A 22,590-nucleotide genomic window follows, 5' to 3' on the forward strand; every position below is an offset into this window, starting at 1 on the left:
TTATAAAATTTAAAGTAATTCTATTAGCTTTTTAATTTACTCTATAAAACTATAATTTCTTAGTTTATTATTAATAAAATTAAATTAAAGGATATAGCTAAAATACTAGCTTAAAAGTTTAAAATTATATAATTATACTATATATATAAAGATTATTTTATTTTAAGTATTAAGGAATTTAAATAAATTAATCTTATAAAGTATTATATTTTACTTAAAAGTAATATAATATTATAATTAATTTTAAATAAAAGATATAATTAATATAATATTAAAGCTATATAAGAATTCTTACTTTTTATAGAAAAATACAGTTTAATTATATATAGTAATAGACTTTAAGTAATACTTATAACTTAAATTCTTAAGCCTAGGGAATTAAAACTAGGATAATTAATATAATTATATATAGTATATAATTATAAAATAATTAATAAGAATATAATTAAATTAGTATACTTATATTATAATATAGAAGCTAACTTAGATTCTATTTACTATAGAAAATTAAAAGTTTTCTCTTAAATAAATATATTATAGGGATTTTAAGGAATTCTTATTATTAAATTAAATAAAATTAAAATAGGATTTAAAACTCTAAATAGTCTTTATTATTATAATAATATATTAATAAGGCTTATTAACTTACTTAATACTTATATATACTTTAAAGATCTTATATTTAATTATTTTAATTTTTAAAATAATATTAAACTTTAGTTTATATTAAGATATCTTAAAGAACTTATAATTATATTCTTTATTTATATTAATAATTATAATATAGTATTAAAAATATTTAATTAATACTTTAAATTCCTATAGAAATTTTACTTTTTAAGAATTATATAAATATTAATTAACTTAATTAAAAAGAAAATAGTATTATTTAAGTTATAAGTTAAAACTCTTAGATTTTTAATTAATATAAATAAAATTTACTTTTTATTAAAATATTAAGAGAAGTTTAAGTAGCTATAGAAATATTTTAAAAAGAACTTACTTTATATTTAAAATAATATATAATAACTCTTATACTTTATATTATTTATATAAAAGTTTATCCTTAAGAGAGTTAACTTTATTTATACTATTAAGGTAATATTCTTTAAATAAATTATTAAGAAAACTAAAATAAATAAAATATTAATATTAATAATAAATATTTTATAAGATATATTAATATAAATCCTTAAAGTATAAATAGTATTTAAAAAGATTTATAATAATATTTAAAAGAATATTACTTTAAAAGCTAATTTATTAAAATAATTTTACTTAGCTATTAATATCTTTAAAATAAGTATAAAAGCTATACTTTTTAACTTAATAAGATATTATTAAATAAAAAGATTATTTCTATAAACTATAAATATATAAAGATTATTATATAGATAAGTAATAAGCTAAATAATATTAAGTAAAAATATATAATACTTAAAAAAAAAATACTTATAGTAATTAAAGTATTAAAAGAAATTAAATAGATAATCTTATACTTAATATACTCTATAAAGGTTTATATTAATTATAAGGGAATTATAGACTTTATAATAAACCTAGGTTATTTATATAGTAAGGTTAATTAATAGATTAAAATTCTAAGAGAATTTAATATTAAGTTTATTTATTACTTTTATAAAGATAAATTATTATATTTAATAAATAGAATATTATATTTACTAAAAGAATTATAAAATAATACTAAATTAATAAAACTAAAGCTAGATATTAAAAAAGTCTTTAATAAAATACTATTTATAAAGATTTTAATATATATTATAGAATTTACTATAAATATAATTCTATTAAGAAGGAAGCTATTAAGGAAATTATTATTTATTTTATTCTATCTATTTATAAGCTATTAGAAAAATAAATCTTAGTATATAAAGATTATTTTTATATTACTTAATAATATAAGTATAATTAAAAAAGTTAGTAAAGGCTAATAAAATAATATATCTTATAATATAGAATTATTAATTAAATTCTATATTATATAGAAAATAATAAATTACTAGTAATATATATAATAGAAAATAAAGTATTATTTATTTTATAATAGGCTTATAATATATATAAATACTTTATAGTAAGTATAATAATTAAAAAGCTAAAAGGAAAATACTAATAGCCTTTAAAATTAAATAATATTAAGAACTATTATTATTCTTATATAGTATATTAATAAATAGTACTTTAAATTCTTTAAATATAACCTAGGAATATTTTATACTTTATATTATAAAAGCTTATTAAAATAGATTACTTTAAATCTATTAATTTACCTTTAGTAAATAGATATAAATATATTTTACTAATTATAAATTATATAATAAAATTTATTAATAAAGTATATTATTATTTTATAGATAGAATAGAAATTCTAAATACTTAAGAATTAAACTAGAGTATAATATTTAAATAGCCTTAAGTAATTTATTATAATAATAATAATTACTTTTTTAATATAATATTTTAAATTACTATAATAAAGTATAAGATATAACTTAAGTTTAGTTTAATATTATATCTATAGAGTATAAGCTTATTAAAATAAAATATATACTTAATAAAAAACTAATTATAAAAATAAATAATAAAATAAAAAGCTTATTATTTAATTAATAGTATTAAGTATTAATATTTATTTTAATAAATCTTAATTATTAATATATTAAAAACTTAAGAACTTTATTAATAATAATAATATTTAGTTTTAAACCCTTTTATAATATCTAGGTATTTTAAATATTTTATTAAGTAATAATTACTTAAAGAATATAAATTTAATTTTAAAAGAATTTAATTTAATTTTTATTAATATAAAAAAAAAACTAAAAATAGAAATTTAAAATTAATAAAGTTTATAAATAAATATTAAATTATTATTATTATTATAATAATTAAAAATAAATATAATAATATAAAAATATTTTAATAAGCTAAAAAAGTTATATATTAAGTTTTATAAAATATAAAAAAATCTTTTTATAATTATTTAATAAAATTTAAATATTATTTATATAATAAAGAATTTAATTAACTTATTTAAAATATATAAAATTTATATTAATAATCTTAAACTTTATATTTTATATTTAAATAAATTATATTTATTTTTATTTAAATATTTAATATAATATAAAGAAAATATTAATAATAAATAAATATTAAAAGATTTATTATAAAACTATTCTAAAGAAATTAAATAATTAAGAATAAATATATAAGTAAAATTAATTTATTTAAACTTATAATAATTATATAAATAGAAATAAAGCCTTTATAATCTTTTAAAAAATAGAAAAATATATTTATTATAATAAAAATAAAATTATATAATTAAATATTTAAAAATAAGAACTTTATAAGAAAATAATAAAAAAAAGAAATTATTAAATTAAATAGTTTTTAAAATATAAAAATATATTATTATAAAATAATTATTTAAGAATTATATTATTATAATTATAAGAAAAAATAAAATCTAATTATTATATAAAAAATTAATATAATTTAATTTATATTATAAGTAATACTATTAAGAGATTAAGATAATATATTATAAAGATTAGCCTTATTTACCTTAATTATTTTATTAGCAGTTATTACTATAGCGCCTTCTGCACTATAGTTAGCTATAATAACTTAGCTAATATAATAACCTTATTATATGCGTACGACCTATCTAGTTTTAGCTCCCCACTACCCCACCACCTCATACTTACTACGACTCAAGCTCTCCAACTTGCAACCTCTGTTTTAACATCCTCACATTTCCTCAGAGAAATAAGCACTTCATATTTCAAGATGCAGCAGAATCATATAACAAACCCCAATGAACCCTTCCCGAAGCCACAGGCCCTGGCATCGGCGACAACGACACATGCTCAAGGTCGATTTCGCATCTCGACGCGCAAACTACCCATCTCCAAGGCCGGCACTATCGACGCACTCACCGACAAGATTGGTATCCCAATGCCCGAGATGATCTTTGGTGAAAATCTCGTCGGGATTGAGCATATACCTTCTGGCTGGTCCCTGAACTTCAACACCCCGGACGCCCTCGACGCCGTCGACAAGACAGATCGACATATGCTCAAGGTTGCATATGCTCGAGATTGGGAGAGTACCCGGGAAGGCACTACGCAAGGTATCAAGGAGGTTGTGAAGCCCTACGACTGGAGCTACTCGACAACGTATACTGGGAGTGTCGATCCCTCGGCCAAACAGTTTGCGCCTACAGAGAATATGATTCCGATCGAGCTGCTGAAGCGCCGCGATCCCATCCTTTTCTTCGACGAGGTCATGTTGTTCGAGAGCGAGCTAGACGACAACGGCATAAGTATTTTCAGCGCCAAAGTTCGTGTTCATGAGAAGCGCATGCTTTTGCTGTGCCGGCTATTCATGCGACTTGATAACGTCATCCTGCGAATCCGCGACACTCGGGTCTATGTTGACTTTGAGACCGACGAGGTCGTTCGTGAATATTCGGCGCAGGAAGAGACGTATGAAAACGTCAAGAGAGTAAGGCATCTTGAAATCTACACTCACCAATGACCGAATACTAATTTGGCCTAGAAACTGCAAATGTCCGGCAGACTGCCTGATGATATCACAATCGCACTGCGGGATCCTAACACCCTAGCGCCATTACTGCCGCTGGTTGAGCATCGAGCGGAAGCTGTAAAGCTGAGTGTATGAGAGAAGGTTATACAAAACGTACAAGCTTAAGTGAGATGGGAGTTTCAGGAGTTCAAGGCACATCTTCATCATATGGGTTCTTCAACACAATAGAGCGGTTACGGAACTCGTGAAACCAAGAAACTTAGTTGTCTGATATCAAAAAAAAAAAGTCTGTTAAGCAGTTTGTTAACTTGCCCCAGTCCAAACGAGACATTGTCTTGAACCCATCCATGCCCTTCAACCCAAAGACGTGCAGTACAATACAAGTCTGAAACAGACATTATTCAGATCTTCATAAAATGTCAAATCACCCTTGTGTAACTCCCAGGGTTTGCCTGAATACAACCATCCCTGACCTGACCAACGCCTGCTTGACCCCAGCCTCTTTTCGTTTACTTTGCTTGGCGCCCCCAGTGCTTGTGCTTCGGGTCGCCTCACCGCGCGAGCGGAGAAGAGCTCTGCGTTACCTCTTCGAAATCAAGCTCCCACCTGTCAACTTCTTTGAACTTCCTTGCTGCTTGTCTGAGCTCGTCTGCAGACGGCGTGCTTGCATTCTCGGCGCTTTCATCTTCAAACGTATTGTCTGGGAGTGGTTGAAAACGACTATTATCGTGCTGATCCTCGTCACCACTGGCTCCCTCGTTCTCGTTCTCCTTGTCTGATGAGCGGCGTGAGTAGGTTTGTGCATTGCGCGCTATCTGTTTGCCGGAACCAGTTTGTTTGGGATTCAGAGCCTGTGTTGTTCGCCCACCCCTCGAACCTGGTCGTTTTGCACCACCGCGGCTTGTCGATCGCCTACCTCGTCTTTGACGTGCCCCTCGGCCGCCAACATATGAAAGCTCGTCCTCATCCTCGCCAATGCCAGATGTGTCATGCTCTTCATCACTCTCCACTCCTGGCTCTCGCTGCTTCTTGTAGTGACGTTTTGGAAGCAGGCTCGTTAGATCCGCAGTTGTGACTTTGGGTGCAGGTTGTTGACGTCGGGTTGCAGCTCGTCCCCGAGGCTTTTGGGTTTCGGCATAATTAGGAGAATGGGTTAAAGATGGAGGAGAGGAAACGTCGGAGAAGTTGTCAGCACGAACTGGTGTTGTAATAGAGGGTCGTCGGCGTCTCTTGGCCAGGGTATGAATATCGGGCCAATTCGCGTCTTCTGAATCGCTGCTGGCCGGTAGGGCCATGAGCTCATCGTTGTTGATCGGTGTAACGGGCCGTTCGGGGAGGATAGGCGATGGTCCCAAAGGAGACCCAAGATCCGATAGTGAGGAGTCACTTTCGGCATCTGAGTCGATGGTCTCCGGCGCAGGTCCCGCTTCGCCCTCAGATAGCTCCAGATCGCTATCAATCCGCGACATCTTCTCCGGCCGTTCGCTGCTTGGGAGCGCGTCTTCACTCTTTCGTTTCCTATGCTTAGGCCCTGCTGAAACATCTGGGGATACTGGAACCTCGATTTCGAGCTCGGCTTTAGGTTGTGTTCTCCGTCTGTTGTTGACCGGAGTGGATTCAGCTTCAGGCGCAAAGTCATCCTCGCTCTCCGAGTCCGGCTCCTGTCCTACAGCATTTTCTTCTGGTCGCGGCTTTCGTGCAGTTCCTAGGATACTTGGCTCTCGGGCTCGTCGCTTGAAAGCACCGAAGTGAAGCGTAGAGCTAATACTAGGGGTGTTACCGCCGCGGCTGCTAGGTCTGATGGGAGGGTCGTTTCGACCAATGATGCTGGACTGACGCGATCTGCGCCCAAAATTGCTCAAATTGAGAGACGAGTTGTTGTTCGAGCCAAGCCCCAAGTGCGTACTATCATCACCAAGTCCAAAGCTTTCGTCAAGGTCGAGAAAAACGCTATCGGCCAAATCAAGCCCACTCGCGTCTCTCCGATGTGTTGGTGTGGCTGCCGTCCGTCGTCCACCTTCAACAGAGCTACCGGAATCTACCTCTTCAGCAGTGTGGCTCGTTGTAGAAGTAGGATTCTCTCTGCCTAGCTTATCAAGAGCTGCATCGCGTCGCCGGTTCGCAGCAAGAACATCTTCCTCGTTGGCCGTACTAACACGAGCACCCGAAGACCGCGTTGTTCGTCTACGACCTCTTTCTGGTGACTTGTCTTTCTGCTCAGGTCGATTGTCTTGTTCGTCTTGCGTATCGGGTGAAGGTGATCGTGCATGAGGTTTGGCGGACTGTGCAGCCACACGGCGCGCACGTGTAGCTCGAGGCATTACGAGTGACTATTCTGGTCGATGGTGTCGCAGGAGAGTAACTATGAAGAAGAACCGTCAAGTCACCTTTTGCGACTTTGACAGAAGTCGTTTCAAGGGAGGCTTGGGGAGGCTGGTATTGGTAGTATTAGACCAGGCAGGGAACGACCTATGATGATGATATTGTGCGAAAGAGAAACACGCCAAAGAAACGCGACGCGACAAGGGTACGTACTCGGCTGTACCTAGTGGGATTACCCCACTACCTAGAAACATTTAGCTTTTGACCCGCCATCAAGAACTTTGATCGGGCAAGATCAGCATGAACGAATCATTTCTTAATTGAATCTACGGCTACAAATTTAGTTTTCAACTGTTTAATCTCGCACCGTCGAAGGTTTTTTTGTTTTCTTCCTCAAAAATGTACAATGCTTGTAACGGGATATTCATAAAATTCTTGACACGTCTATAGAAATAAACTTTATCTAGTCTCATGCCTCTGTTATCGTACATAACCATCCAAAGAATCCTTGCTATCGTACACGGCGCGCATAAAATTAAATACGGGCATTATATTAGAGCCGTTCCTCTGAACATACTGTTCTTGACCTCTGCAACAACGTCCTTTCTGTCGTCGTTGCCAACAAGAACGATACCACGACCTCGTCGACCCATTCGTCCAGCACGACCCAGTCGGTGGATAAAGTCAATGGTTGTGTGCGGTACGTGGTAGAGAATGACATGACGAACTGCAAGAGTGTCGATACCTCTGGAAGCCAAATCTGTGACAACTAGGACTCTCACGTTGGGCAGAGATCGCTTCTTGGCATTGAGTGTTGGTGTAGGGATTCTGAGAGGGTCTGGAGATGTAAATGTTTCCAAAACCTCGCCATGGCGCTTTTCGGGAGTGTCTCTATGAAGAGCCTCGGCGTTGATACCCTTTTCTCTGAGATATTCAGCCAACTCTTCGGTCTTTTCTCGCTCATTGACAAACACCATGATACGGCGAACATCGACCTCGCCCTTGACAGGACCCTCATGATTGGAAGCTTCGCGACCGATGGAGTAAATCGCATCAGCACAAGCGAGATCCTTGTTATTACGGTAAGGTTCTCTTGAGACATCAATGACTCCAAGTTGAACACGTCGAGGAATGGCGTGAAGGTTAGGGGTGGTAATTCGTGTCATCTTGGGGTAGTTGGTGGCTAAATAGTTGTTGAGCTTTCGAGGGATAGTGGCAGAACAGCAGACAAATTGCTTCAAGGATGGCATTGCACGCTCGACGATGCTGGTCGTTACAGGTGCGAAACTTCGGTCGAATAGAGAGTCGGCCTCGTCAACGATCAGATGTGTGACACGAGAAAGGATATTCGGATCAGAGTCGGCGATGGATGCAAGAAGATGAGGTGTCGAAACAATGATATCAACTCCTCTAGGTCCGTATAAGTTGCGCTGGATCTGTTGAGGCTTCAGATCCGAAGAGAGGAGTTCTGTCTTGAACTTGGCGACATGAGAAAGTGATTTGGATGTCTTCGTAACCTGATGTGCAAGCTCGGCTGTAGGTACAAGAATAACAACCTTGGGACGGGCCATTGTAGGGTGTGGTTCATCGAATGGCTTTCCCTTGGAATTGCTTGCTAATTGTCGTTCCTTCTCGATCTCCCATCGTTCACGATATGCCTTTAACTCAGGATCCGCGGCCTCGGCTGTCTTGAGAGCATCGACAGCTGGTAAAAGATATGCCAACGTCTTTCCAGATCCTGTTTCGGCGGCGAGAAGGAATGATCTCATTTCTTCTGATGGCTTCTTCAGGTCATCAGGACTCTTTTGACCTATCAGAGCGGGAATTGCAAGTTTTTGCACAGGCGTTGGCTTGATATCGGTCATACCCTTGAAGAGCTCCTCGTTGACGGCGACTTGTAGGGAGGGGATCAGGTCGAAGTTATCGAATGAGTCGTATTCGGTTAGGATGTCCTTCGTCATCATTCGTTTTCCATAAGAAACTGTAGCCAAAGCGCGCTGCATCTTGAGTGCCTTTCGATCATCACCATCTCTTGTCCCCCCTCTTCGGTTGTCCCTCTCTCTTGTGCTGCTGCCTTTTGAATCTTTTCCTGCTACCACACGTTGTCGACCGGCTCTGCGGGCAGGGTCGACATTGGCGACTCTTCTATTCATTCCACCAAAAGGGCCTGGGGCCTCGCGATGTCTCTGTCGGTCATCACGAGATGGAGGGGCCTGGCCGACTCGATCCGATAGAACCATGCGTGAGGGGCGAGGCTTGAAGTGTTGCGATGCTAAACGTTGGCTAATACATGGCTGTAAAGATGTTCGAATTGTAGCCGCCGGTCGAGATGTGAACATGCAAAGCGAACATATCGAGTTCGCTGCGACACGCTGCATGATGGCAAAGTTATGAAAGTTAGGTATGTAGTAAATGGATTGTCGCAACAAATCTTCCTACTAGATTTTTTTGTTCAAGTCGGCAGTCGGCATTTTTACACCGATCCATTGCATTAGGTACGTACCGCTGCCCCCCGCAGTTCCATGACACTCCAACATCCCACCTTTGACCATAGGTGGTCTGTTACAGGTATAAGCATGTGAAAATGAGACTGGATAAACCACTTCGTAATTGCAAATAACTGAAAATTATTATCGATTCATATAATTGATTGATTGTTCAGCGACAAAATGAATATGCTTCCTAGACGATCCTAGGCCTTGTAGGTCCTCCTGTTATCCACGACTATACCATACCTTGGCCAGTGCAGTTGTCCTTGATCTGATCCATGCACTGCCGATATCTCTTCCCTATTCTTTATTATATTCTACCCAAGCCAACTCGGAATCAGAACGCTTCATCCACATTACTTGGCTATTCTTCCTAGTGATCAGCAGCCTGCCACCACCCTATCCCGATGGCGACTGCGAGTGCCCCTGCTGTGATTATCCTGGTGATTGTCAGTCCTGCCTTTTTGCCATAAAATCCTCGATCACTCACATAGGTACTACGTTCCCACGAGGGGGCTGGGACGATTCTCCTGAAGGCTTTGTCTTCTTTACTGCCTTCTCGCTCTTCGGGATCGGTGCAGGCTGGGTGTCTTGTAGAGAGTGGACAGCTCCTGATTCAGTGCCAGACGGCATTTCGTGCTCCAGGGATTTGGCAGCGAGCGGAGCATTATTCGTTCGACCGTCGACTGCTTCGGACTGCATATTGTCCTGAATCTGTTCGGTTGTAACGACGCTGGGGGCTTTTTCGTGTTGGGTATTCTGGGCCGGATAACTTTCAACTTGAGATGGTGGCTCGCCACTTGTCTTCGCACTGGGCTTTACCTCAGACGTCTTCATGACAACAGCTTCGTCCTCCTCGCTAGGGGGCGACTTTTGCCCAAAGACTTTGTCTTTCGAGTTGGGGTTGGGCAGAGACACGATAGGAGGGCCCTTCGATTGTTTGTTGGGAGAAGGTTTAGGCTCCTCTTCTATTGACCCCAGAGATACGGCCGAGCGGGTTCTTCCGAAGCTGTGAGAAGGTCTACTATCACGTCTTCTAGTAATGGTAGGACTGAAAGACGCAGGGGACAAGCACAAGTCATCATTAGAATCCAGACTAGTTCTTCTAGACGAGATCACACGAGGTGACGAGGGAATGTCGTCGAGGTGAGTCTGGTCTTCTCCAAGGTGCGTCTGAATGGAGCGTATGGTACCGAGGATTGAACCACGGTCGGATGGAAAGCTTTCGAGAGTAGGGTCGTTCACGTCAAGTTCGGCCGTCTTATCGCGCATTGTTTTGACTTTGGAGGTCTGTTTCGGGCTACTGTTGGCGTTCATAGAACTGTCATATTCTGCGTCATCTCCGAAATCGTAAGCACCCAAGCACTCATGAGCAAACAACGGCATCTTCATCTCCTCGGATTCGTCTTTAGAATCATCGGCAAGCGATTCGTGGGCAAACAGAGGAGCCTTAAAATCCTCAGAGTCGTCGTCCTTGACATCGTTGCCCAGGGTCTCATGCGCGAACAAGGGTATCTTGTTTTCTTCGTTGTCTTGTTCGGTATCTTGTTCGACATCGTCGCTTGGAGACTCATGTGCGAATAGTGGTACCTTGGAATCTAGTGTGTCGCTCTCGACATTGTTCGTTTCCGAAGGTGTCACATTTGACTGTGTGGCAGGGTTCAACTTGATTTCCGGTGTATCAATGCCAGCCGGGGCAATTTGTTCTTCTGCGGGTTTCTGTGCGCGTACAACATTGTTCTCATTACCAGAGTCGTCGGTTGCTTGGGAATCTTGTCAGCAAAGGCTCGAGAGGCAGTGGTCGAGCTGAACTCACCTGTGGGGTAATTCTCTGCCAAAACCCAGGTATCATGCCCTATACGAAGCTTGAATTGGTAGTCCTGTCCAGGCTCAAGCATAACTTCGGATTGAAACGTATGCCCTTCATTTTGGTCAGAAATACACTCCATCTCTTGGAGTTGCCATTGTGGATCGGAGAAGGAGCCTGCGAGGAAAACGGGAGGCACAGTTCCAGGCTTGTTGTAAGTAATGGTAAATGGCGTTTTGGACGACATGATAAGGTTTGATGTGCTATTGTTGTCAGTAACCCGCGGTCTAAAAGTAAATGAGACCGTAGCGCTCACCTGAGTTAGTGGTTGAAGACAGCACAGAGGCGCGGTGTGATTAAAGAGAGAAAGGTTAGGTTTGGGGTGGTAAACTGTGTTGCAGTTGATACTATGATGGTTCGAGCGTGCGAGAATCGAATGATGAGCAGGGGGTATCTGTACCACTGCTGGCGAGCTGCGATAGTCCAGAGATCACTATAGCGGCATCACTGCAGATCGGACATGTAGGATAGGATGCGAGGTGTGAAGTCAGAATGAGAAATTGAGGTAGGAAGATGCGAAATGAGGGTGAGGTGAAGTGAGGTGCAGGATGACGAAAGTTTAGGTGGTAAGTACTGTATTGATGTGAGGAGGAGAGCCAGAAGGAGGAGGCGGCGGGATGACGACAGGTCAATGCAACACCAACCTTTGAGGAAAATGTCAAGACCGGGTTTATCGACGCACGAATAGGATGATCTTGTTGAGGAAGAGAATGAAGGTGAACAAGGGAGAGGAAAGGATACCTGGAGCTTGCGGTTGGGGTCAAACACGTGAGGTTGAGGCGATTGACTTTTACAGGTCACTTTTAGCACGACCGAGGGACCTAGGATACCAGCCTATAATACCAAGACCTACCTACCTAACTGAAAGGCCAAGGATGTCATCAAGGGAGGAGATGACGAGGGAGGATATACTTTGCGTCCAGCTTAAATTTAGTATTGGAACCTACAATAATTAACCTGAAGGTTTGAGCAGGTTACATGGCTATTTCTACTTGTTTCGGACGTTGAAGGATTTCCCCGTCAGAGGTATGCGCTTTTTGTTGGTGTTGGAAACCAGACACAGTCCGGGCTGTCTGGGGTTAATCACGATCTGCAGAAACGGGCCTATACAGTGCTATGTATATATATTGTACCAATTAGCTTTGGTACCTTGCTTGGTAGCTGCAGATCGACAGCGGTTGATGTCTGCTACCTTGATTTCTACTTGATAACAGCTGTTGATCGCCCGATTCCGAGAGCTAAATAATTCGATTAAATTGTGAAATTCAGTAGCGGAAACAAGCCAAGTATCAGTCAGTAGCCACCCGTAAGTTCATTGTGCTGCAGGCAGCTCAACTTGGAAAGGGAAATTCGGCCGTGAAACCATGGACTTCGACTCAATGAATGGGTCTTTTGGAGTAAAGTGAACCGTGCGCCCCCGCATTCCAACCGTTTTCATGATGGTGCGTGTCCAGTATAGAAATGGCGCCCGTTGATAGACATGATATGACTCTTTAATCCCCCTCCAACCATGTAATGGTTAAAAATGGGCGGCTGAGTTGGGTGACACTTTTCAGAATGAATCACCTTCCCAATTCTTTGCTTTATCCAGCCCAGCTCTATATGAGAGTGCTTTCGGAGTATCTCAACTGTTACCCGAGCACTATGATACTTGTATCTATCACATAGGTTAGTATTCAGGCTTCAATCCACTCTCTTTCTACCTCAAGCTCAACAGAAGACCTCTAAAAAGATGTCCTACAGAGCCAGAGAGCATATGATGGCCCCACTCTGCCGGAGGCTCTGCCTTTTGATCATGGCCCCACCGGGAGGTATCCTAAATCTTAGGCTATAAAAATAGACCGCTTAACAGTTTAGTCTAAGTAGCACAAGATAACCTACTACTTTCGTCTCTTGTGCTTCCATTGACCAATTCTTCCATAACCCCCTAGCTTTAGTTCTCGCGATTTCTTAAGTCGAATACTGACTTTTCCCTCGCTCTACAACTTGAAGTCAAAGAAGGCGGGGCTTAAGGAGTAACCTTATTCTCATGATACAAAGGCATGGAACGCTCAGCAGCCCACTTTTCTTCCTTCAGCACATCCTACCTACCTACCTGGTACCTAGTATTTAACCCCCTGACAAAAAAAAAAAACACTTGGTATCCAACTTCTGACCTCATCGTACGCAGCATAATTTCGCAAACGGCTCAACTCACGATAGGTACATGCGCATGGGGGCCGATTCACCATTTTACAAGTAATCAAGAACCACTCTTACATTGATCTTCAACCCCTTCAGGTGCGTCTCATAAAGACAGGTGCTGATTCAGTGGCTGATAAAAATACTAGATCAGCCTTAGTGAGTATATAGCCTAAGAGAGCACTAAGAATTTCGTCTGATCTTTTTTCCAGCCCATATTTTTTGCGACCCGCCTATCATCTAAAGACTCCATCACCAACGACGGAATCGTTTCTCATCATCACCCCGAGAAATCATGTCTTCTATTCCGCCCCAGCTCATCCGCGTGAAGCGAAAGCGCGACGACGAGTCGCCTGCTGTGACTTTCCTTCGTATGCAATTCCATCCAGTCACTATTGCAGCTAACTAACTCCATCAGAACTTGACGAAGGCGCAAAACGTCATCGCAACGACAGCAATTGGGTTTATCAGAGACGACTCCCCGGGCCTCAATCCCCAACAGTAGAAGCTCCCAGTCTACCTTCTCGTGACCCAAAACCCGTCATTCACGTCTCTGGCCCTGATGATGCATCCGAAAAAAGGAAGACTGTTGCCCCCCCTGTGGGCAGCATCACAACTACACCAGACTCAAACCCGATCGATCCATCTACCATACCCGAACATCGACGTTTCCATATTTCCAAAAAGATGATGATGGCCTCAGGCGCAACTCAGAACTTGGGCACCGGCCTCAACAAACGACCGCGCTATGGACCTGCTGTCTTTGTCGAACGAAGCCGTGCCAAGGCCAGCCAACGAGCATCGAGAGTCCGGGAGTCTATCAAGGAATCGATATCACTACCAGCTGGTCAGATAATTGCTGGTGTGGCCATTAGTAACCCGCCGCAACAGGAGCGACGCCTTAAGAAACCAGCAGCGAGAAGCAGACAGAATTCTCCCCTACCAGACGCCAATTCTCGGACTCCACTACCAGTCATGAACCATAGCCAGGACATATCGAAGATAGCGGCTGATATGAATAGCTGGGTCATGAAAGAAATTGGCGCCAATCTTGAGGAAATGGAACAAGAAAAGCATAAGACCAGCAGGTTCAAACCCAAGGCCCCAGCTAAACGATACCAAGAACGTCACCCAGGAGTAGGCGCCAGCGACACCAATCCCAATGATGTCGACATGACAGAGAACAGTGATATGGAAGATGATGACGACTGGGTCATCGAGGAATACGTTCGAATCCCTGCGCATGCTATGACGGTCAATGTAGCACCAACAGATGTCGGTGTATTGGTCCTTGACGGTAAGGAAGAGAGCAATCTGTTCTTCGGTCCTGAACGCGACGAGGACGAAGAACTTGATGAGGACGATGAGGATGAGAATGGTGAGTCACTCTGGGCTGCACCCACCCAGTGATCGAAAGGCTAACATGACGAACCACCCAGCCGAGAATTACTACACGGCAGATTACCCAGAGGAAGAGGTGGATTCAGATGATGAATACGGACGTCATGCGTACGGTTACCGCAACGGAAATGCCTCCGACGACGAGGAGTTTGACAACATCTATTACGACGACGAGAACAACGACGATATGGTCCTTGACGGGGACGACGACGAAGATGTCACAATGGCTCGTATTAGGAATTACGTGAAGCGTAGTGGTGCCTTTGAATAAAGCAGGCTACTAGTCTAAAGACTTTAAGGCGTTACACTTTCAGCCAAAGGATTTGGCGGCTAGAAACACAAGAGACGAAATTAGTAGGTCAGTTTATGCTTCTTAGACTATGGTATAGTTCTTAGCTTAATTATTTTTATACCCCAAGACTTGAGGTTAACTTTTCTGCTACCAGATTGGCACCACACCACCACACGCAGATCATGCACCAACAGACAGTGCTTAATTGTCAAATATTCTTCTTTATTCCTTTATCCTAGGACCCTAGGCTGTATAAGCCACAACGGTGTGCCCCTGATGACTGACACCATCGTCATTCGTCACGCTAACCGAAGACGCATCTCAATCAGCGACCAACGACACAAGCAACAACCCTAATCCGGAATACCCAATCATCTTTTGTCAAATGAATAAACTCGAAGAATCCTTCACACGGTGAGAAGCCTTGGATGTTTGCTTGTTGGGGAGTGTGGAGGAGGAGGGGTCTACATCCTCGAGACAATGGCTGGTTTGTGCGCCAGGTTTCTATTTCCCGATGTGTAAAGTGGCAGATCGATGACTGGGATCTCACATTCCCATCGTGCTGGAAGAAGGATACCTGCATCGATGCAACGCCTAGCTGCACCATCCTATAGGCACGTGCCTCGAGACATCCTGACTTTTCAGCCCTGCACTAACGGCCTGTCCCGATTCCACTCTGGGGATCTTCATGTTTGTCCTCGCTCTGTACTGCAGACGCGAATGCCGAAGACTAAGTGGGCTCGGGTGGTTGGCAATTGCTTATGTCAATGGGTAGTCATGGCGGCTTCGTCATGCCAAGATGTGACTTGATGAAATCCTTACTAGGTCAACTTTCATTGTCTTCAGTCGATAACGAGGCCGCAATAGACATTATCACGCACAAGTTTTTTGTACCAAAATCAGATTAGACAAGGAGTTATGCATGGTATTAACAAATAAAATTTTTACGTGCTGACTGTCTCCAAGTAACGCCACCTTTTCCCTGGTCCGTTTCTCTCATTATTTTGGATAATCCTTCGTGTCGTCTAGTAATACAGAGTGCAATGATGATAACAGTGTCTTGGCCTGATCATGTCGCAACCCTCCTGTTGTTTGGTGCCGCCTCTTTCTGGCCTGTCTCGGTCGACCCCCAAGGCCGCTAACAACCATATAAACGTTCCGGTGGATAGAAATGTGATGGAATGTACGTGCATGACAAAGGAGACTAGTTACATGTTCGAGGGTATGATGGGTACATGTAATACGTGATATTCGTGTCGTCGGAAATTCGGTCGTTTGTAGGCGTGATATAGAAAGCTTGTGCAAAAGAAAAAGAAAACAGAACGATTCGCTTGGTAGATAGCGTGGCCAATGCCACTTCATCCGTATTGTCGCCGTTAGGTTAATACAATTCACTTGATGGTGGGCCCTGGTTTGAGCTTGTGGCAGTATCGTTTCGCTCATCATAGCTTGAGGCGACGCTGCTCCTTTCTTCGACGTCGCTCTCGCCTGTCGCGATATTGCATAGCTCGCTTGGCAGCTAAAAATCTTGTTAGTTCTGTGCGCAAATGCTAAGGTAAAACCCATTGTACATACCCCAGTCGCTGGACTTGAATTTGATCTCAGGGTCGACCCAAGAGTAATGTATAGCTCTTTCAGGGTACCGTTGAGCGAGGCCAAGTGGCTCTGAGGGTTTGTCCTGGCTGTCGCGTTCACGACACTTGATACTAACATGCTGAGGTTCGAGGTCGTCTTCGTTATCGAAGCAAAGCCAACCCTCCTGATCCCAGATAGGTATGCGTTGATTCATACGATAATACCAAGCTTGTAGACCTTGGACAGTACGCTCGGGTGTGTTTCCAAATCTCGCAGCAAACTCCTGCTTAATCTGTTGCCATTTCATCTTCTTGTCGTGCCATGCGTAGATGATATAGTCACCCTCTTCTGTGGTGTACTTTTGGTTGATATGACGACTTTCGCCCCCCTCAGGGGGTGGGCTTGGGTAACAATCCATGCCTGGTAGGCCATGAAGAGATTGACTGCTGCCATAACCGTAGTACGTATCTTGGTTGCTGAAGCTACCCATAGATTGCCGTGAATAGTCGGTAGGGAAAGGGTACTGGTTAGGCCTGAGGATAGTCCCTCGCCTGGAGTTTGACTGTTCGCTGACCAGGTTCTCGGCGGAGCGGTTTCTCATGGACCATGACGGCTGAGGTTGTGTGATGGTTGCCAAAGGTTCAAGAATAGTCGGGTTGCGAGTGAGTCCATGAAGTGGAGATAATACGGCCTCGGTCTTCACAGGTCCATGTGCTCTGATGAGATCTTCCACACCTTGGTCGAACTCTCCTAAACTAGGGAGTTTCACAGGTGAGCTCACTTCAGTCGGTACGACATTGCGTAGCCCTGGGAGGCTTGTAAACTCTTGAGATATCATTAGTTATCCGTTGCCAGACCATGTCATCGAGCCATATAAAATAAGGCCATGACTTACCCTCAATCTTCACCTTGGGGCTTCCTGATGTTGAGCCTGGTGGGGTTTGGGCTTGAGTTGCGCGGTAGTAGGTGTGTGTCGAGTTCGGGCTGTTCCTCAAAGGTCTCTGAGTTGTCCCCTCCATTGTGAGGAATGGATGAATACTCATGTTGATGACTGTCACACAACAAGCAGATGGGAGGATGTAAATGGTTTGGCTGTTTGTTATGTTCCAGAGTTGTTTGTTATGATTCAGGTGGAAATAGTTCGCCTCTTGAAGAGTTATCAGGGAGGCGGCAGACAATAGTTGCAAAATTTGGAGGCTGGCGGGAGGGCAAAAACAAGCCAAGACTGGGACACGCCTTCGTTGACGAGACTTAAGTAAGGGGACAAGGGCGAGAGAATCGACTTGAGGAAAGAAGGGAGGATTTGTGACAGGAATATCTCTTAGAAATGCGGGTATCTTTCTCGAAATATAGATGTCTCGAGGAGGGGTTTTAGCTCTCTTGTATTCAAATGTCCGAAGTCGATATGTTGGTAGAGCCAGGGAGTGTTCAATGGCTTTACAAGAGTAAGCTTTTCATTCCTATTCTTTTGTTTGGTACCTGAGCCAGCGGGGATAAGCCAACATCAAAGGAAGACGAGATGAGTGATTGTCTCGACTTATGAAGGGGTCTGTGTGCCACCCCTGCTCGACAGATAAACGCTACCAACAGTCTAACTTGGCGTTAGCAAAGCGCCTCCTTGGGGACACACTCCCCGCCATCAGAGGAGACAAGGTGGAGCGAAGAAGCAAAAGCATCAACCAGGATCATATCCGTACCTGAGGCCATAAAGACAACTTCTTACGGGTTCTACGCTGGGTCGGAGCACCGCCCCTACATCGGAGAGTGTCCTGTCAGCACCTGCAGACGCCTACTAAGACGTCCGCCCGCACCGGGACGATCATCCTGTTTTGCCTGGCCGTTTTCTATACACGCTTTATCGCCATCTCTAGTGGGGAATCTACAGCCATGTATCGTATGAATGATGCATTTGAACCAGCATAGCACATGATGGTAGAACCGAAGTCCTTTGCACAAGTATTTCACCAGATGGCATTGTCCCCTGACCCGGTTCCCAGAGTGATCTCCCGTTCACAAGCAGAGGAGCGTAGGTGAAGGATTCAAAACGAAAAGGGAAAGTAAAAAGAAACGGGCAAAGTACCCGCCCCGAGGCCTCAAGCACGCCTGTGGAACCCATATCGCGTGGAAGCAAGGGGAGGGTAGGTGGGCGGAGTAGATCATCCCGTAATAACGATAGCAGGTACGTACAATACAGCTCCGGATTAGCGCACAGTATTGATGCCTGTAATCCTTGAAGCAAGCGACTTAAAATAAAGCAAGGCAGATGGTGGATTGCAAAAGAAAAATAGAGATCTCTGATGAGTGTGTCAGAAATAGGTCAACAGTTGATGTACTGCTCGGGTGAGTAAGTATAATGTCGACCTCTGTTTACTGACAAATTCGATTCGCTGTCGTTTTGCGAACAATTGAGAGATTAGCTAACACGCATATCGAGGGAAATAGTTGCAAGGCCATGTCCGTTCTGCCAGTCACTTATCTGACGACATTGCCATGATCGAGTGCTGGGATGTGCCAGGCCAAGTTCAAGGCACCCCGGCTCTTCTTGTGACTTAGACTGACCCGGATAGCATAAGTAGCCGTTCATTTGAGATCGCGTTAAGCCGAATTTGCACTGTCCGGAACTAACCCTGCTTGCCTACATAGATCCCAGACAGATCTCGCTTGAGGTGGGTGCAAAGGGTATTGGACAAGGGTCGCCACTGTGCTGGACCAACCCCGCCGCTACTTTGGGTGCCACAAGTAGCAGGCTGCCAGGGCTAGTTTGTAGAAATTTGTTTGCTTGAATAACTCGATACAGTGTTGGTTGGTTGTTGAAGCAGTAGCGCGCGCGCCTCAACCGTCCCGCCGGGTCAAGCTGGGGGTGTGGTTTTCTTAATTGTTCCCCCAAAAAAGCCCGTAATACTAACAGGAAATCTACCTAGTAGACTTCGCACCATGTACAAATGAAACCCAAACAGATCTCGACCATCCACGTGTTTGGTTTTCTGGAGTAATGGCTCCTGACTCAAATGGGTAAGTTGGATTGTGTAAAGTGACAACCGCCACAGTTACAGCAGGTTCATATAAAGGACTCTGTAGGGATAAAACGAGCGTCTGGCCATAGCGGAGACAAACAGTATGAGGTCAGGGACAGCAATGCGAGTTTTGTTTCAGCGGGCCAATTAGAAAACAAGTCAAGTAGTCCGCGAATGGCATCGGGCATTCTGCAGCGTTGACCTCAGCTGCAGTGCTGTAGGAACTTGCAGCTTGCCTACTTGCCTGCCGTGATAGCACAGCAGTGGAAGATTAAGGGATAGGAGAACGCATTGAGACGTCTCGCTCTCGAACAGCGGTGTACATGGATATATGCACTCTGGTACATATGCTAAAGAAAAGAAGAAGAAAAAGAAAGCAATAGTGGATGAAAGCTGGAGACTTTGCAAGAGACTGTCAAATCTGACAGGTATCTTGTGTGGGAGCTCTTGCTCCGCTTTGGTGCAGGTAGCTCATCAGCAACAAGCCCAATTTTGAGCCTCGACAAGTCATTTCTTTTAGTGAAAAATGGGTGACGACTAGGCTGTGTGTCTTGTATTGACGATGACGATGCAGGGCCATGTCAAGCCCAGCTTGGCTTGTCTTGAGAGGCGAGCCTGTAGCATCGGAAAAGACAGAAGAGATCTTCCGTATTGAAAGCTCTGGGCAACGGGTTTTGATCCTCTCATCCCTTGAAAGTCTGGGCAGCCAGGGCAGCTCACCGGTCAACATCACTTGATCGTGGCGATTTAGGTCTGAGGTGACGATCACAATTCGGTCAGCAAGCAAGCCAGCGCTCGCAATGCACGATTTTCCAAATGTGCATTGAAAAATCGGACTGATGATCTATTCATTGTGTCAGAAATCAAATCTTCAGTATCATAATCGGACACTTGCAGCCGGCGGCACATCCAGATCGATAGCAGCCATTCGAGTCAGACTCAACTCAGTATAGGCGCGCTGCAATAGCGTCCGGGGCGCCGTCATGGTATTGTGATAGCACTAGGTCTCCGCGGAGTCATGCGGTCGAGCGTCATCGGCTTTTCGCGTTGAGAGACAGCCGTGGTCAATGAGAACTGTGTCACCAACAGATGACGGTTTTGCTTTTTGCTATCGTTGCTTTGGCCAACACGGCGAATAGCAATGCACACTGGGCAACCAGCCACACCTTACCAACCCTAATTTGGCCAACGTTGCAGAAAGATGTTCATGGCTCCATGGCGGTGTCGAGAGTCTTCATACTGTACTGCATATGCGGTCGCAGGTTGAGGAAAGTGAGAGATGACGGATATACTAGCTATCGGCAAGGATAAAGAAATAAGGATCAAGTTTACGAGAATGTCGGTCAATTCAATCCAGTTCAAGTTGAAGGGAGTTGTTTCAGCTGAAACCTGAGGCATCTTCAGCAACCGCTTGGGTAGAAGCACTTGTGGACCTTGATGGGAAGGAAGGTGACTTCCATTCCGTCCGTTGAGCCTCAGGTCGTGGAAACCGGGAATAGGAACGTGCCTTCTTCCCGCGTGCTTGAGTTAAAGACAACAGCATGTTACCTTCCGTTGAGACCCAAGCACATGACCCAAGCGCCTGGCGCCTGCGGCGCTTCGAAATCACTTTCCAGTTAAGCATAATTACCTATCTAATGCATACGCCGAAAGCTATCGGACACAGCGCAATTCAATCATATCAATCATAAATCCACCTCAAAATGACTTTAATTTCACACACTTTAGTTTTCTCTTCTTCTTTCCTCCTCAATTTCACCTCTCTTAGACTACGAAATGGGGCCAAAAGTCACTATAACCAATTAAGATTAACTAACCTGATAAGTAACTACCAAGAGCCTGCAACAATAAAGCAGGGCATGCACAGATGACACAACCCATGCAAAGTGTCTAGCTTTGTACCTCTGTAGGTTAGTAGGTATTCCACCAAACTAAAGTTTCTCTTGGGGGTTCCCATGTTAGTCATATGGCCAGCCTACAGCGCTATCTTCCGGATCTTGTCCCCGAGCCAAGCACTAGCCTCCTTACCTAAGAGATATGGAGACTGGGAGATCACCTCGAAGGATGATGGCTACAACTAACTATTGCTGCTTCTTTTTTCCCCCCAAACGTGAGGAGCTTCTCCAACACATCAGCTTCAAGTTGAGCCCCGATCATCCCAGATTCCGTACAGTACATCACACGGATGACACGGGCCGTTGGATGTTCCCAGCAAACCTCGTTAACCGATGTTTGCTATTTGTTGAAAGAGTTGGTTGTGTCTGTCAAGGCGCTAGTCAACGGTCAGTCATCGGAGAAATGTTTCCAGCTCAATCGGAGAGGAACAATCGTTCAATCGAATCGGCTTTGCCTATAATGATAGCCTACCCGAGCAAGATGTCTTCTACAGTGCAAGTCAACGTCAGTAACATGCCTAATTCGAACGTCTCAGTGAAGCAGGGGCCCCAAGATGCGACACATTCTGTCTGTCACTTCTCACTAAGGATTTGGCCCGCATCTAGATGGAGATGTTGAATTTTTTCATGCACTCGACGTAAGGGAAGGTCCCTTGCGAATCGAGAACGCTGACATGTCATCTTTCAGCTGACTCGATGTCTCTCAGCGAGATTAGTCGGATATGAAACGCGCAATAATACACAGCAATGTCTATCTTGATTAGCTGATTAGGTACTTCGCGTTGACCAAGTAAATATTTACTGGAACTTGAGCTTGGACTGGCCTTAACTAGGGTTGTAGATCAGTGCTTGCTCGGCTGCCGCATAATGCAAGCAAGCACGTTGTACTTCTCTAACGCCAGGGGTCCAATCCATTTGTTGAGGCTTCGTACGGATATACATGGACAACATCTCGGGAATAAACCAACGTCTCTTTGCC

General features: G+C 42.6%; 6 protein-coding genes across 6 annotated transcripts; 2 read left to right on the forward strand and 4 right to left on the reverse strand.

Annotated features, from left to right (window-relative positions):
• Positions 1-3,816: 3,816 nt before the first annotated feature.
• Positions 3,817-4,710, forward strand: FPOAC1_010713 (uncharacterized protein; the record flags this gene model as incomplete). Its single annotated transcript, XM_044855102.1, has 2 exons — positions 3,817-4,533; positions 4,588-4,710. 2 exons carry the CDS (start codon positions 3,817-3,819, stop codon positions 4,708-4,710), a joined length of 840 nt encoding a protein of 279 aa, XP_044702415.1.
• A 416-nt stretch (positions 4,711-5,126) lies between these two features.
• Positions 5,127-6,896, reverse strand: FPOAC1_010714 (uncharacterized protein; the record flags this gene model as incomplete). The annotated part of the gene is made up of 1 exon (XM_044855103.1): positions 5,127-6,896. One exon carries the CDS (start codon positions 6,894-6,896, stop codon positions 5,127-5,129), a length of 1,770 nt encoding a protein of 589 aa, XP_044702416.1.
• A 549-nt stretch (positions 6,897-7,445) lies between these two features.
• On the reverse strand, positions 7,446-9,137 carry MRH4 (RNA helicase; the record flags this gene model as incomplete). Its single annotated transcript, XM_044855104.1, has 1 exon — positions 7,446-9,137. One exon carries the CDS (start codon positions 9,135-9,137, stop codon positions 7,446-7,448), a length of 1,692 nt encoding a protein of 563 aa, XP_044702417.1.
• Positions 9,138-9,759: 622 nt separating this feature from the next.
• FPOAC1_010716 (uncharacterized protein) lies at positions 9,760-11,440 on the reverse strand (the record flags this gene model as incomplete). Its single annotated transcript, XM_044855105.1, has 3 exons — positions 9,760-9,826; positions 9,877-11,149; positions 11,203-11,440. 3 exons carry the CDS (start codon positions 11,438-11,440, stop codon positions 9,760-9,762), a joined length of 1,578 nt encoding a protein of 525 aa, XP_044702418.1.
• Positions 11,441-13,729: 2,289 nt separating this feature from the next.
• Positions 13,730-15,106, forward strand: FPOAC1_010717 (uncharacterized protein; the record flags this gene model as incomplete). Its single annotated transcript, XM_044855106.1, has 3 exons — positions 13,730-13,805; positions 13,853-14,812; positions 14,874-15,106. 3 exons carry the CDS (start codon positions 13,730-13,732, stop codon positions 15,104-15,106), a joined length of 1,269 nt encoding a protein of 422 aa, XP_044702419.1.
• Positions 15,107-16,569: 1,463 nt separating this feature from the next.
• Positions 16,570-17,745, reverse strand: FPOAC1_010718 (uncharacterized protein; the record flags this gene model as incomplete). The annotated part of the gene is made up of 3 exons (XM_044855107.1): positions 16,570-16,646; positions 16,703-17,527; positions 17,598-17,745. The coding sequence occupies 3 exons, from the start codon at positions 17,743-17,745 to the stop codon at positions 16,570-16,572; spliced, it is 1,050 nt and encodes a 349-aa protein (XP_044702420.1).
• Between the last annotated feature and the right edge of the window lie 4,845 nt (positions 17,746-22,590).

Source organism: Fusarium poae, chromosome 4, assembly GCF_019609905.1.
Source record: "Fusarium poae strain DAOMC 252244 chromosome 4, whole genome shotgun sequence".
In the NCBI taxonomy this organism is placed as follows: Eukaryota; Fungi; Ascomycota; class Sordariomycetes; order Hypocreales; family Nectriaceae; genus Fusarium; species Fusarium poae.